The sequence below is a fragment of the Mizuhopecten yessoensis genome, unplaced genomic scaffold, assembly GCF_002113885.1.
Source record: "Mizuhopecten yessoensis strain PY_sf001 unplaced genomic scaffold, ASM211388v2 scaffold8183, whole genome shotgun sequence".
Taxonomy (NCBI): domain Eukaryota; kingdom Metazoa; phylum Mollusca; class Bivalvia; order Pectinida; family Pectinidae; genus Mizuhopecten; species Mizuhopecten yessoensis.
In genome coordinates, this window is record NW_018407420.1 from 393,151 (window position 1) to 406,695 (window position 13,545).

Genomic DNA, 13,545 nt, shown 5'->3' on the forward strand with positions numbered 1-13,545 from the left:
CACTTTTGAACCATATGACGCTGCATGTGAATCAAGATAATTCATTTGAACACACCTGGTATAGCCCAGATAGCTTCAGATGAAATATAATTTCTCTCTGTATCATTCATTGTTCATTAGAAGTAAGCAAATTATAACACATTTTACTCCTGTGATACTTGAATATTGGTGAGGTCATTTATCAGTACAAAGTTATAAACCTTCACTGCAGTAAGCTACAGTTCAAATATCACTACTCATGGCACCAAGATTAAGTAGAAGTTGACCTTGAATGAAGGTCAAGAACATATATTGGAACAAAGTTAATTTGCCCTTCATCCTAGAGAGTTACATAAAATTGTCATGACTCCAGGTCTTATTGTTCTGTACAGGAAGTTGTTTAAAGAAAAAGGTTGACAACATACAACAGATGATGGATGCTGCAACAGTAAAAATCTCACTGGATCTTTATGCCAGGTGAGTAAAAATAAAATACATACACCAAGTAACAGCCATGCAGTCTAAGCAATAGCCGAAATATGAACCCTTTTTAGAAAGAAAAAATGAGCCTGTCAAATATGTGTCCAATTAACAGGCAGGAAAATAAGCTTGGCAAGATTCTGACCTCCTGTTGTGACTCTCATCGTTAACAAGCATGGTGGCACTTTCCCATAATGCTTTGCAGTTTTTGAAAATTTAGAAAATAATCTTGTGTTTAAGATGAAAATAAAAATCACAGACACATCTAGTAAAAGGACAATTCTTTTTATTACAAATACACAAATCTCTTCAGACAGGTACAAAATCTCTTCATACGGGTACAAATTCTCTTCATACAGGTACAAAATATCTATCCTCTAAATTTCACCCAGAAACTCTAGTACTTTACACCCCATACTTCTACAGATTCAACATAGAGTGTGTTCAGGAACAAAAACGTTTTGTAGCAATTTGTTGTAGAAAAGTACAGTGCAATGCACCCTCTTCGAATTAAAAGGTCAGAAATGCACTTCACGAAATGTGCCCACCAGAATATTTTCGAGTCTGAACGTATCCCTGCTTACAAATCATACACTTTAACTCATTCACCCCTGAAATTTCGTAATGAACTATTCCAACCTTTGAATTGGAAGAGTTCAAATGTGTCATCAGGGGTGAATGTGTTGACATGTTAAACTCACAATATCCCTTAACAAATTCACAATAAACTGGATAAATAGACAAACGTACATACATCTGAATTAAATAGTACTAAATTTAAAGGTTCTGTAAACAATCTTATACACAATCTTGCAATAGACAAAAGATCCAAACAAATGAATGGTGTGTAATCAAAATTCAGTTTTATGAATACATGTACCAGGTAATTAACTTGAAACATGGAATTGTGCTTTTAGAATCTGTTTTAAGAAAAGTTTGCATATCGTTATATTAAGCGATCATAGATTTAACCACAACTATTTCTAATAAAACACATGCTCCTTCGCCTGTAGTGACTGAATGTCTATGAAACCCATTTTACTTAATTGCCTTCAGTATGCAGACGAGGGGCAGAGGACCAGATTATTCCGCCATTGAAGAACCCACGGCGTTGGCTCTACCCTAAACCCTGTTATACGATCTGCATGTTTATATTTCACTTGCTGAATCATTAACTCATCCACCCCTGAAATTTCATAATTAACTATTCCATCCTTTGAATTGGAAGAGTTCAAATGCATCTTCAGGGGGTAAATGAGTTAAAAATGCATACGACAAAGTCTAATTCATATGTCGAATATAAACTATATCTCAAATCCCGAAATAATGATAAGTTACGCTTAATTAAATTCCCTTTTTTCAGTTAACAGTTCATGTTTTTTTTATTCCAGCAGTAAGTTCCGATAACTGGCAATATATAAAACGGGTTGAGGTGACCTCAGTTCAATCCCTTCACACAGGAGGAACTTGAATCTGGAATAAAAACTGATTATAAAAGGAATGTGCAACAATTTAATACCTACAACATCTATAATATACTATATAGTGTACTACCTAATAACATACACACAAAAAGTGTACTCCTAAACAAAGTATAACCTTGTTTCAAAAAAAAATACAAAAAGTTTTTGTGAAAGTGTTTACTATTTTGTTCAATTATTCATGAGTTTTTGAATATCAGTATGAAGATTTTATTTTCATTTTCAGCATATTTTCTGGTGCAAAGGAAGTGTTGTTGTTCTCTAATATAAAACAAAGACAGCGGTTCTGAAGAAGGCTGACGCATATACAAGTGTTTTTATAGTGTAAAGCTATAATGACAAAAGTTAGGTTTCTTTAGCATCAGACTAGACAATCCCTTGGTCTGGATAACGCTTGCTGGGGTATTAATAGCCTTGTAGACAGTGTGTTATTGAGACGAAATTGTTGAAATTGAACATCACAGCTACCCTACTATCAAACAACATTATCCAGCACTTACTTCACCTTCCTTCCACAATATATTTTATTCAATTTCTAGGGTAAGTCAATTCTCAAGCATTCCGTTTTGGACACAAATCTAGGTATGAAACTTAGGTAAAACACATTAAATCATGACAAGGTATTGCAAGCAATCACAAATTTCGAATCAAATTTCAGTATCATTCAGAGAGGTACTTGCATACAAATTAAGCAAAACATTCATATGCATACATACTTTATCTCAAATCTTACAAACTTCATACAGCTGGCCATAAGGTCTGACCCTTAATACCAGAGGGGTAATCAGGGGGCTGTGAAAGGACCCGAGGGTAAAAGATGCATGATTACTGGGCACAGAGAGGACCAGAGACTAAAAGACAAGCGATTAATGGGCACGGAGAGGACCAGAGACTAAAAGACAAGTGATTAATGGGCACAGAGAGGACCAGAGGGTACCAGGAGGATGGTCACAGGGCATATGGAGGGGACCAGATAAAACTAATTTGTGATCTGATCAGGGGCCTAAATGGGACCAGAGAGTACCAGGAGGATGGTCACAGGGCATATGGAGGGGACCAGATAGAACCAGGAGTGTGATCTGATCAGGGGCCTAAATGGGACCAGAGGGTACCAGGAGGATGAACAGGGGGGCAAAGAGGGGACCAGGTATTACCAGAAATGTGAACTGATCAGGGGCCTGGTTGAGACCAGGGGGTACCAGGAGGATAAACAGGGGGCAGGGATGGGGCCTGGAGGGGGCCTGAAGGGGTCCTGGAGGGTTATCAGGCGGCACAAAAGGAAGGTGAAGGGATGAGAAATCCACAAAGCCAACAAATCTCCATATTAACCCTTTCACCGCTGTAGACTATAATGGACTCATCCATATCAATGCATGGCAGAGTCTACTAAAGTTACACGGGGTGAAAGGGTTCACAGTAAAGTAACACATAAAATGGAATTTCAATTTGCTGTAGAAATATAACATCTAATACTTTGCTCTCTATGCTCCGTCAAAAACTGCATACATTTTAACAGCCTTACTTAAAATAATGACTTGAAAAAATGCAAGTTGTAAAATAAATAGTAATAGATACATTCCACTCCTTGGTACAGATATACCATTAAACAACATACAGTCTGAAGACAAATCTACGAAATCGATTGGAAAACAGAGAAGAAATATTAAAAACAGACTTTAGACCTTGAGATCAGTTTGTGTGTAGGACAAATTTTCTAGAAAATTATGACAATGTGTGTGTGTCATTGATTGATGTAAGTATGACAGGAAACATTATGTAAATTTATTTCTTCATGAGTTTGGTAGAAAAATCTACAGATTTTGTTTTATAAGCTGACTTGTTTTTTTTGTAGTTTTCTTTATATATATTAAACAGTTTAATATAGGATTTCTTCAGCAATGGTCTTCACCATGATTAACTGTGGGGAAGGGTTTGTATCCACTGTCCAAACAAATCAACTTTATTGCAGACAAAAAACCCCAATAAAAATCTAAACGATATTAGAACTTTTTTTCCAGATCTAAACCCAACATTATCATGATGTCTTCCTTGCTTTCATCTTCTTCTTCATCTGGAGATCAGAGCCAAGTCCTGCATCCCCTGTCCCGGACATCGAAGTGTCGGTCTGACTGGCGGCCAGCATAGACTGTGCCTGGGACCGCAGGCGCATCAAATAGGGCAAAATCTGTAACAGTTAAAACGGTGACATCACAGTGCTTAAAGTACCACAGGAAGTACAAACCGTGAAAACAGGGCTCAGAATTGTGTCAGTTACATACAGTTTGACAATTTTATTAGTCATATCTCTGGGAAACTCCCATGTTTATTTCCTGATGTGCATTTTGAGGAAATAGATACCTGTTACATAGGATATAGATGCAGAACCCTAAGTGGCTATACTAAACAAGGTTGACACAAACAACCAATTTCTTTTGGTATAAATCAAAATGGGTGTACACTGTAAATGAATCCCAGGCCCCTGTGTCTGAATGAACAAGGTATACTTTATCAACATATCCCAGGCCCATGTGTTTGAATAACAAGGTAAACTTTGTCAACATACCCCAGGCCCTTGTGTTTGAATTACAAGGAGAAATTTGGCAACATAGCCCAGGCCCCTGTGTTTAATAAACAAGGGAAACCTTGTCAACATATCACAGGCCCCTGTGTTTGAATAATAAGGTAAACTTTGTCAACATATCGCAGGCCCTTGTGTTTGAATTACAAGGAGAAATTTGGCAACATATCACAGGCCCCTGTGTTTGAATAATAAGGTAAACTTTGTCAACATATCGCAGGCCCTTGTGTTTGAATAACATGGAGAAATTTGGCAACATATCACAGGCCCCTGTGTTTGAATAACAAGGAGAAATTTGGCAACATATCCCAGGCCCCTGTGTTTGAATAACAAGGTAAACTTTTTCAACATATCCAAGGCCCCTGTGTTTGAATAACAAGGAGAAATTTGTCAACATATCTCAGGCCCCTGTGTTTGAATAACAAGGTAAACTTTGTCAACATATCCCAGACCCTTGTGTTTGAATAACAAGGAGAAATTTGGCAACATATCACAGGCCCCTGTGTTTGAATAACAAGGTGAAATTTGGCAACATATCCTAGGCCCCTGTGTTTAATAAACAAGGTAAACCTTGTCAACATATCCCAGGCCCCTGTGTTTGAATAATAAGGTAAACTTTGTCAACATATCCCAGGCCCTTGTGTTTGAATAACATGGAGAAATTTGGCAACATATCACAGGCCCCTGTGTTTGAATAACAAGGTGAAATTTGGCAACATATCCCAGGCCCCTGTGTTTGAATAACAAGGAGAAATTTGGCAACATAGCCCAGGCCCCTGTGTTTAATAAACAAGGTAAACTTTGTCAACATATCCCAGGCCCCTGTGTTTGAATAACAAGGAGAAATTTGGCAACAGTCCCAGGCCCCGGTGTCTGAATTAACCATGAATATATGTTCATGTAACAGGAGAGAGAGAAATGCAGGGCCAAACCAGAATTCGAACCCAGGACCCTACAAACTCTAGACGAATGCTCTACCAATTGAGCTACCTTGTTAGTGGCGATCAACCCTGTCCAGTTCCCCTACATTAATCCCTCTTTTTTTTTCTTAGTCTTCACCCCCTGAAGTCATCACTATATTCTACCCAGGTTCAGACACCCCCTTGTCAAGCATACACCCAGTGCTTGAAACAAGGGTTGGCAAGCTTGACAAATTTGTAACACGAGAAAGGGAAATGTATGGCCAGACTGGGATTCGAACCAGGAACCCTCAGAACTCTAGACAGACGCTCTACCAATGAAGCTACCTTGTCGCTGACGATTGACCTAGTCCAGTACCGCTACACTTACGATATATCCACAGATCTCTTTGCATGATTAAATTATTTTTTTGAAAACGGCCACATCTTAGAAAGTTTCTTTTTGGGGTTTCCTTCAAGTAACTCGAGTAACAAATTACCTCCGGCAATTGAACTCTTGGTCAAAGCTGTCCCAAAAATGTTTAATCCAGACATCAGGACTGTCTCTAATTCTAAACTGGACAGATAGGAGTCGAGCCAAAACCAAACATAAGCATTTGCTCAATTTCCTTCATATTCCTGTTCTGAAGACAACACAGATAAAGAGTTGATAGTCAACTACAACATTAGCTTCTAAAGTAACATTTTTTTAACACTCACTTTTTGATAGTTATAAACTGCAGCAGCCAGGAGTAATGAAAAGGGAAGGAAGAGTGAAGTCCCTTGAATGAACTCTTGGTCAAAAGATTTTCTCTGGAAAAAGAAAGACAACATAATGCATAAATAATAATAATAATAATAATAATAATAAATTCTTTTATTTAGACAGGGTAACATATTTAGATTTTCATCTAGTTTACAATATGGCCCTGTAAAACACATTATATATACATACATAAAACAACAGCACATCGCACATACAGAGACATATGACATACAATAAAATAGAAAAAGTAGTTAAATAGTACAATACATTATTAAGACAACCTATTATATTGTATCACTAAATATCACAGAATTGCATTTAGAACATTAGAAAATATCACAGCATATTACAAGTCAATACATACATATATTTATCACAGGGTAATATAAGGATTATCTCAGGAAATTATAATAAACAGAACCATAGGGATAATTTCAAATATTGTACTTTAAAATATACATATAGTACTCGGTTTCCCAGTGATTGGGAATCCCCTACCTACTTGGTATGCCGGTAACACATGGTATTCATGATCTAGTATTTTTAAAATAATTGGCCAGATATGCCTTTTTAAAAGCCAGAACATTTGTTGTGGTTCGTTTGGTTTCTTCCAAAGTATTCCATAAAATAGTACAAGTATATCTAAAAGAATTTTTGTAAAAACTTGTTCTACACTTGGGGATATAGAGCTAGTTCATTGCAGAAGATCTTGTGGTTCTTGTGGAAATCTGGGTTACATACGTAAATAAATTTTGTTTTAAAAATCCTGGAGCCTGGTCATTTCTTCCTATTCTCACAGGCATGTTGTTATAATGGCAGTGATAGTGCTGTGATAATGGCATTTCCTTGAATTTACCTTATCAATTTTTGTTAGAAAACAATTCTCCTGGTAGCTCTATGTTTTTTCTAAAGTCACTATGGACTGAAATGTAATGTTTTCATTGGCTGTAGTGTATTCTCAACCATCTCTTCTACTGATGAATTATGATTTGGTTACAGCCTTTTCTGGAAATTAAGCCAGCCCTTTTTATCAAACTTAAATTTTGGAAGTTTTGAAATCACTCATAGACATACAACCATTAGTCAATAAAGCCATTAGTCAATAAAGCAGTAAGGCAGTATTTTTCTCTTCCAATAAGAAGTTGAAGTAATTCACAGAGATGAAATTTCCCGCAACATTGCAAGGTAAAATTACTGCAGTCACAATGGTAATTGTATATTTGAGTGATGGGACATATTTCATGAGTGTTAGTCAAAACAACGTAAAATCTGATACTGAATTATTGGTGATTTATCATCATTTTTCGGCAGTAAAAGGGGTAAACAAGTATTTTCTTTTATCTGCCTATATTCATGGTAATACTGTCTGCTGGGAATTTTATTTTGCGCTATCTTTGGTGACCGCAGACCGCAAATATAGCCATATCTAATCCCTCGGGGGGAAATAATGAGCGACTTTACAGTATTTGGATGACTTACGAGGGGGCTGAATTTGATACTGTGGTGTTGATAGGAAGTGTTGGCCACGAAGTTGACGGTTGGCAAAGTAAATTCAAAAGAAGCCTTGGACAGGGAGCTCTCCAGTTTAATGGTGTATTGCTATAACAAAAGAATCAAAATTAATATAATGATGATTTTATTATGTCGCACTGGGATTTGAATTTAAAACCAATGGTGCATAAGTTTCCAGTTTTTAAAGGATATTGCCACCCGGAGCCTGTAACATCCACTATACACTTCATTTGTTTCAAGACTGACAGATTTCTGCATGTCGATTCCTTGTGGTATGTAAATTGATATAAATTTGAATTAAATTTTGAATTGAATTTTGAGGTAAAGATACTGACCTCGTTGTCGATCGGCAGGGAAGGAAGGAAGAAGAATGTAACAGTACCCAGACTGACGGTATGAATGGGAGAATCGGGAGTCTCGTCTCGGTACAGCCGAACCTGTGAAATAGAAAAATGTTACTCCTTACAAAACAAGCTTCTAATTAAGGCAAACCTTATCAAAGTTCAGGAATTTGCATCCAGAAAATATTTTGTTAAGGGAAGAAGTTCAAGATGATATTTTTGAAATTTTCTTTTGTACTTAAATTTAGGTTGTTACTGCTTGCTTTTATTTTACTACGGAGATTATTTAAATTTCACCACAGTTTAACTTTTGCCTTTTTTGCCAAAGAGGGCAGCGAATGATACTAAACAACATAATATGCATAGAAATTAAATGTGAATTAAACGTGAAAAGTGAATTTAACATTGGGCTAATATAGATTATCTTGGCAAAGGGCGAAAGTTTAATGAGGCAAAAATGTAATGCCTTTAAACCATTTGTGTGATGCCATTCTAAGACCAACTTAAATCACCAATAGGCTTATTGAAATTTTCCCCTTACAGTACCAAACCTTTTGCTCGAAAACAATATGCATTTAGTTTGTTGAAAAAAAACCCTGGTCATACATGAGAAATATTAAAGTAAATGCTCATCAGTTGTAACCCATACTAAATAATTCAAATTATCAAAGGTTCTTTTATTTTCATGTAATGCTGCAAATCTTTATTAGGATAAATGGAGTAGTGTCCCCTGATGACTCCCAGAGTAGTGTCCCCTGATGACCCTGACTGACCTTAAGACTGGGAAGGTGCTCTTCCTGTGTGATGACGTTCCCACTGATGTCCATCTGGTTCACTCGACGGAAGGCAATGACGGACACGTCGGTGAAGTCACTGTCCACCACCTGCAAACAATACAAAAAACTGTGAATTTACTGACTGTTACAATTAATATGATGGCAATAGGCCGGTTCATTTATGCGGAACAAGCGGTTTATCTGTTTTTAAATTTAACATGTTCAGGTATGAACCCTGGCAGACTTGCAAATGTTTATGCAGGCCTTGCAAGGCTTTGTCAAGGCTCGCCTGAAAGCAGCATCAGATTAATAGGTCCGACCTTATTTCATAAACAAACAACACTGGTGCAACTGGTTCAACCTTTTGGATCGCAATCAACGAAAGTGGCCTATTCCGTCTTTTCGTATTGCAGAGTTATCTGCTCTTGTGAGCAGGTATTGATTGTTACGTCACTTGTTTCGGAGAGTAACGTCATCAATTTTTGAGAAAACGACGTAATTTTCTCACACAAAGCACTGACGTAGCAATCAATACCTGCTCACAAGAGAAAAAATCTCTGCAATATGCAAAGACGGAATATCTACCTGAATATAGTCAAGTTACCAGCTCTAGGCTTTACTGTCTGATCTACTTCGAGTCTAAAGACAGAGTGTACCTGTTTGAAATATTGGATTATTTGTACTCTACCAAGTTATATGCACATTGAAACAGAACGGGAGGGCTACACATACATTTATTAATTTAGTACTTGGACAAATATATGCTCAGATTGACTTTTTCAAGCCAGTTTCAACAAAAAGAGCAGACACAACAGATCTTTCTTTTTTCAATGAATTCTAACTTACAAGAATATTTATTTTTGAAGATGATGCGAAAATAACACTGTCGAATTCAAAGCGGTATACAGGGTATTGGAAGAGGGAATCGTGAGCCTTACCGTGATCTGTTGTGACTTGGGTGCCGCTCTCTCGATGTGTCGGTTAACATCACTCTTCAGGTGAATAGTGTAGGTACATTTCGGCTGGAAACACGAAAAATACATATCTAGATTTCTGTCCCAGGCATAATGATTCCTCTTATCCAACTTCATTAATCTGTATTGTTTTTAGGATGATGGTAAAAAAAATCCTTTGAGTCCCCGACATTTACAACAGTGACCTTAGGTCGACCCTTGAAATGTTTGACATATTGGCAACCTCGCATCAGGTCAGAAAATCATCATTTTAAGTTAAGACTATATCACTGTCAGTGGGTTTTTTTAACAATAGATCTAAGGCATTGCAATCTGCCACCGAAAGTCTACAAATGGTTTAAATGCAAGAATTTTTTTCAGCAGAAAAAGAGTTTCGTATAAATATTTTTGTGACATGTGTTTTCATATTCTTTTAAAATTGAAAATCAGTCAACTTTAATTCTGAAGGTAGTATGACCTGTGTAAATATATCTTACCTGTAGTCCCCGTATCCTGTATGAACCGTCAGGCTCGGTTTTACTCTCCTCCTGGAAACTCCCACACTTATCCGTGCCCACTGCCTCCACAATGACGCCTTGCTCTGGTTCTCCATTTAATGATGTCACAGAGCCATAGCAACTGTCAAACAAGGATTATTATATATACCGTTAAATAATGGTTACCATAGCAACTGCCAAACAAAGATTACCATAGATACTCTCTAATAATGGTTACCACAGCAATTACCAAACAAAGATCACTATAGATATTCTCAAATAACGGTTACCACATAGCAAGGTCAAACAAAGATTATTATATATACCATTAAAAATAATGGTTACCATAGCAACTGTCAGACAAAGATTGCTATAGATCCTCTCTTATAACGGTTACCATAGCAATTACCAAACAAAGATTTCCATAGATACTCTCAAATAAAAGTTACCATAGCAACTGTCAAACAAACAAATATAACAGTTGATACTCTCTAATAATGGTTACCATAGTAGCTGTCAAACAAAAATTGCTAAATAAAGGTATTTAAACTCAACAAAATTGTTACCCCATATAATATCAGATTAACCACAGTTATCAAGAGACTTTATCACTTCAGGGTCCCTGCCCCTCAGCACTGCCGTTTTTGTACATACAGTAACCTCCCCTTGATATCGTCTTAGATACAACTGTAATGCAGTTGGACCTGAACACGACCATTTACCCGGTAGCACAGTCAGTTAGAGGGATAGTACATTGTATAACATTCTGAATTCCAGGGTTCAAATTCCAGTCTACCCCGTTACCATGGTATTTGATTATTTCAACTTAATCATTTTTTTTCATAAAAGTCCCGCAAGGTATGGTTTTCTTCTCAGAAATGATTTTTCAACGCTATAATCATGCCAGAAAAATCAGTTTCCAATGTATAATTACAGTTTTCGACAGTGGTACAGGGATCCTTAAGATTAAACAATCACGTAAATGAAATCAAATAAAATGAAGGTCATTTTAAGAAATCCTTGAGGTCATTAAATCAAGGGAAACTATCTGATCCGATAAATGTATGCTAATAAATCTTTTGCCAACTATTTAGTTTCCCCCTTTTTATTTCCATAAAAGGGCATAAAATCAGCAAAGCAAAATTTCCTCTGAAGAAAGTGTGTTTAACATTCAGCCTACCTATATGCCACGCGGAGTCCCTTGATGGTGATTTTCTTGGTTGTTCCTTCCATGACTTCGATAGTTTGAGAAGCAGGGTCAAACTTGTACTCTTTCATCATTGGCCGCAGGTAGTACTCGCCAGGACTCTACATAAGGGAAAAAACATACACATGTTTGATATACTTTCTGAATACCACAACAAAGCCCATCCCTGATAGTCCAGGGGTTACCCTCATTTTCGCTCTCTACACCCCTGGAATGTGTCATAGCAAAATCGAAGGCTCAGTGTGCGCCAACTTGTGGAGGAGACAGGAAGACTAGTTTGATCCATTGAGGTACATCGAGAGAATCTTGCAGTCGCATAACGGTAAAATTGACTGGCTTTGAACAAAGTCAGGTGTCACTCCTCTGTAATCTTCAAGGACATGTATTAGCCTAGCAATCGGTCAGGGTTTTTTCCCCGGAGACCACTCAAATAGCTTGCTGCTTGCCTTCAATTCTATTATGACAATTCCCCCCTGAAGAATCAACGATGCACAAAGCCAGGCGAGCTGAATAACTACATAGAAAATGTGAGGTTGTTTCATCAGGACAATATCATAGCATCCATCTTGTCTAATTCATTCAGAATTAATTTCATTATTTATTTGTGACAAAATACTGTGAAATCACTTATTTCAATGGAATTTTTTTTTTTTTGGTTTCATGGATAATCTTCATCCACGAATTCAAAGGTCAACAATTCAATTACAAGTTTGATATAAAGCAATTCTCTGTATGAGTGGGTACTCGTAATCCACAAATTCATGTACCCACGATATGGTGTTTTGTAGGGCAAAAAGTCTTATCACAGGTGGTATCTTAATAGAGGTGGTCTCTTATGAAGGTTTTTCATTTTTTATCAATTTTCTTCTCCCAAATTCCAGTGTACATTCAATTTGGTAAAACGTATAAGGACATGGCTTTGGGCTGTTCAGCTTTTGATGTTAAATGAATATTGAAGACAAAAAAAATATAGTCTTTCACCAGTTATCTTACCAATCCAATAAAGTTGATGGTGCCATTGTCGCCGGTGACGTTATTGCTGCGGTACTGTCTTTCCCCGCTCAGTGACAGGAGGACGTTTGACAGGGGCTGGTCTTTCTCGTTCATCACCTTGGTAACAAAATGGCGTTATTAGCAACTGACTCTACACACATCATCATTTTTCATTTCTCTGATTTTGAAGAAATGAAAATTCCTTTAGTAAGCATGTCACTATTTCAGCCTTAGGAAACTTCTTTCAATTTTAGCTAACAACATGGCAAAGATGTTCACCCAAAATGGTGGCTTGCAGAGTCAAGTAAAACACAGTCATACACCATTTTACAACAAATATCGGTTCAATTACTGTCGTTCGGATTTTACATCCAAATGTATATAATTATAGGGAACCAATGCTTTGGCTGGAAATACTATTGCAGGCTCAACTGATAGCAAAATTCCTCCTTTTAGATTTATCAGACCCCCATATCTATCGTTGTGGTTTAATAAAGGGGCACAAACTATCGGACTGATCCATATCCTTAATGCTTAAAGAAACTTCTAACTGATAAATACCCTTCCCTTTCTTTTTAATCCCTTCTAAAATGTGGGTCCCTTAGGTATTTTACCTTTGTTTGGAATTCATTGGAACTGGTCCCCATTTCAACCTCTGTCTGAAGGATAAGTACACTATTTTGCCCTGTCTAAGGGAAGATCACCATTTTTATCACTATATGTGAATGATCCCCTATATACCCCTGATCTATGGAAGGTATGGTGCCCTATTAAATCCCTATAAAAAGACTGACCTGTATTATACCCTTTTATAAAGAAATGTGTCCCCAATTTTGCCCTCAATATAAGGACTGGTCTACCATGAAAGTAGTATCAGTATATACTGTAACATGCACGAGGCACACATCAAGCTACTGTCTACGCTCAATGTTGTCCAACTATATTGAGCAAAGCCACTTTTGCATATCTGTTTCAACCAGTTTGTTTGTTTTTGAATGATATATTTTTGGTTATAAATCCTGGCAGACGTGCAAATGTTTATGCAGGCCTTGCAAGGCTTTGTCAAGGCTCGTCTGAAAGCAG

The 13,545-nt window shown here is 37.1% G+C and overlaps 1 protein-coding gene across 1 annotated transcript in view; it reads right to left on the reverse strand.

Annotated features, from left to right (window-relative positions):
- Nucleotides 1–728: 728 nt before the first annotated feature.
- LOC110455225 (nodal modulator 1-like) overlaps nucleotides 729–13,545 on the reverse strand; it is a 33,522-nt gene continuing 20,705 nt past the window's right edge. The window contains exons 23-31 of the mRNA XM_021505217.1: nucleotides 12,463–12,579; nucleotides 11,443–11,570; nucleotides 10,263–10,404; nucleotides 9,751–9,834; nucleotides 8,810–8,920; nucleotides 8,031–8,132; nucleotides 7,663–7,782; nucleotides 6,138–6,230; nucleotides 729–4,125 (exon numbers count right to left, since the gene is read on the reverse strand). Of these exons, the coding sequence (XP_021360892.1) occupies nucleotides 3,976–4,125; nucleotides 6,138–6,230; nucleotides 7,663–7,782; nucleotides 8,031–8,132; nucleotides 8,810–8,920; nucleotides 9,751–9,834; nucleotides 10,263–10,404; nucleotides 11,443–11,570; nucleotides 12,463–12,579 (1,047 nt within the window). The 3' untranslated portion in view covers nucleotides 729–3,975. The remainder of the gene's footprint in view (nucleotides 4,126–6,137; nucleotides 6,231–7,662; nucleotides 7,783–8,030; nucleotides 8,133–8,809; nucleotides 8,921–9,750; nucleotides 9,835–10,262; nucleotides 10,405–11,442; nucleotides 11,571–12,462; nucleotides 12,580–13,545) is intronic.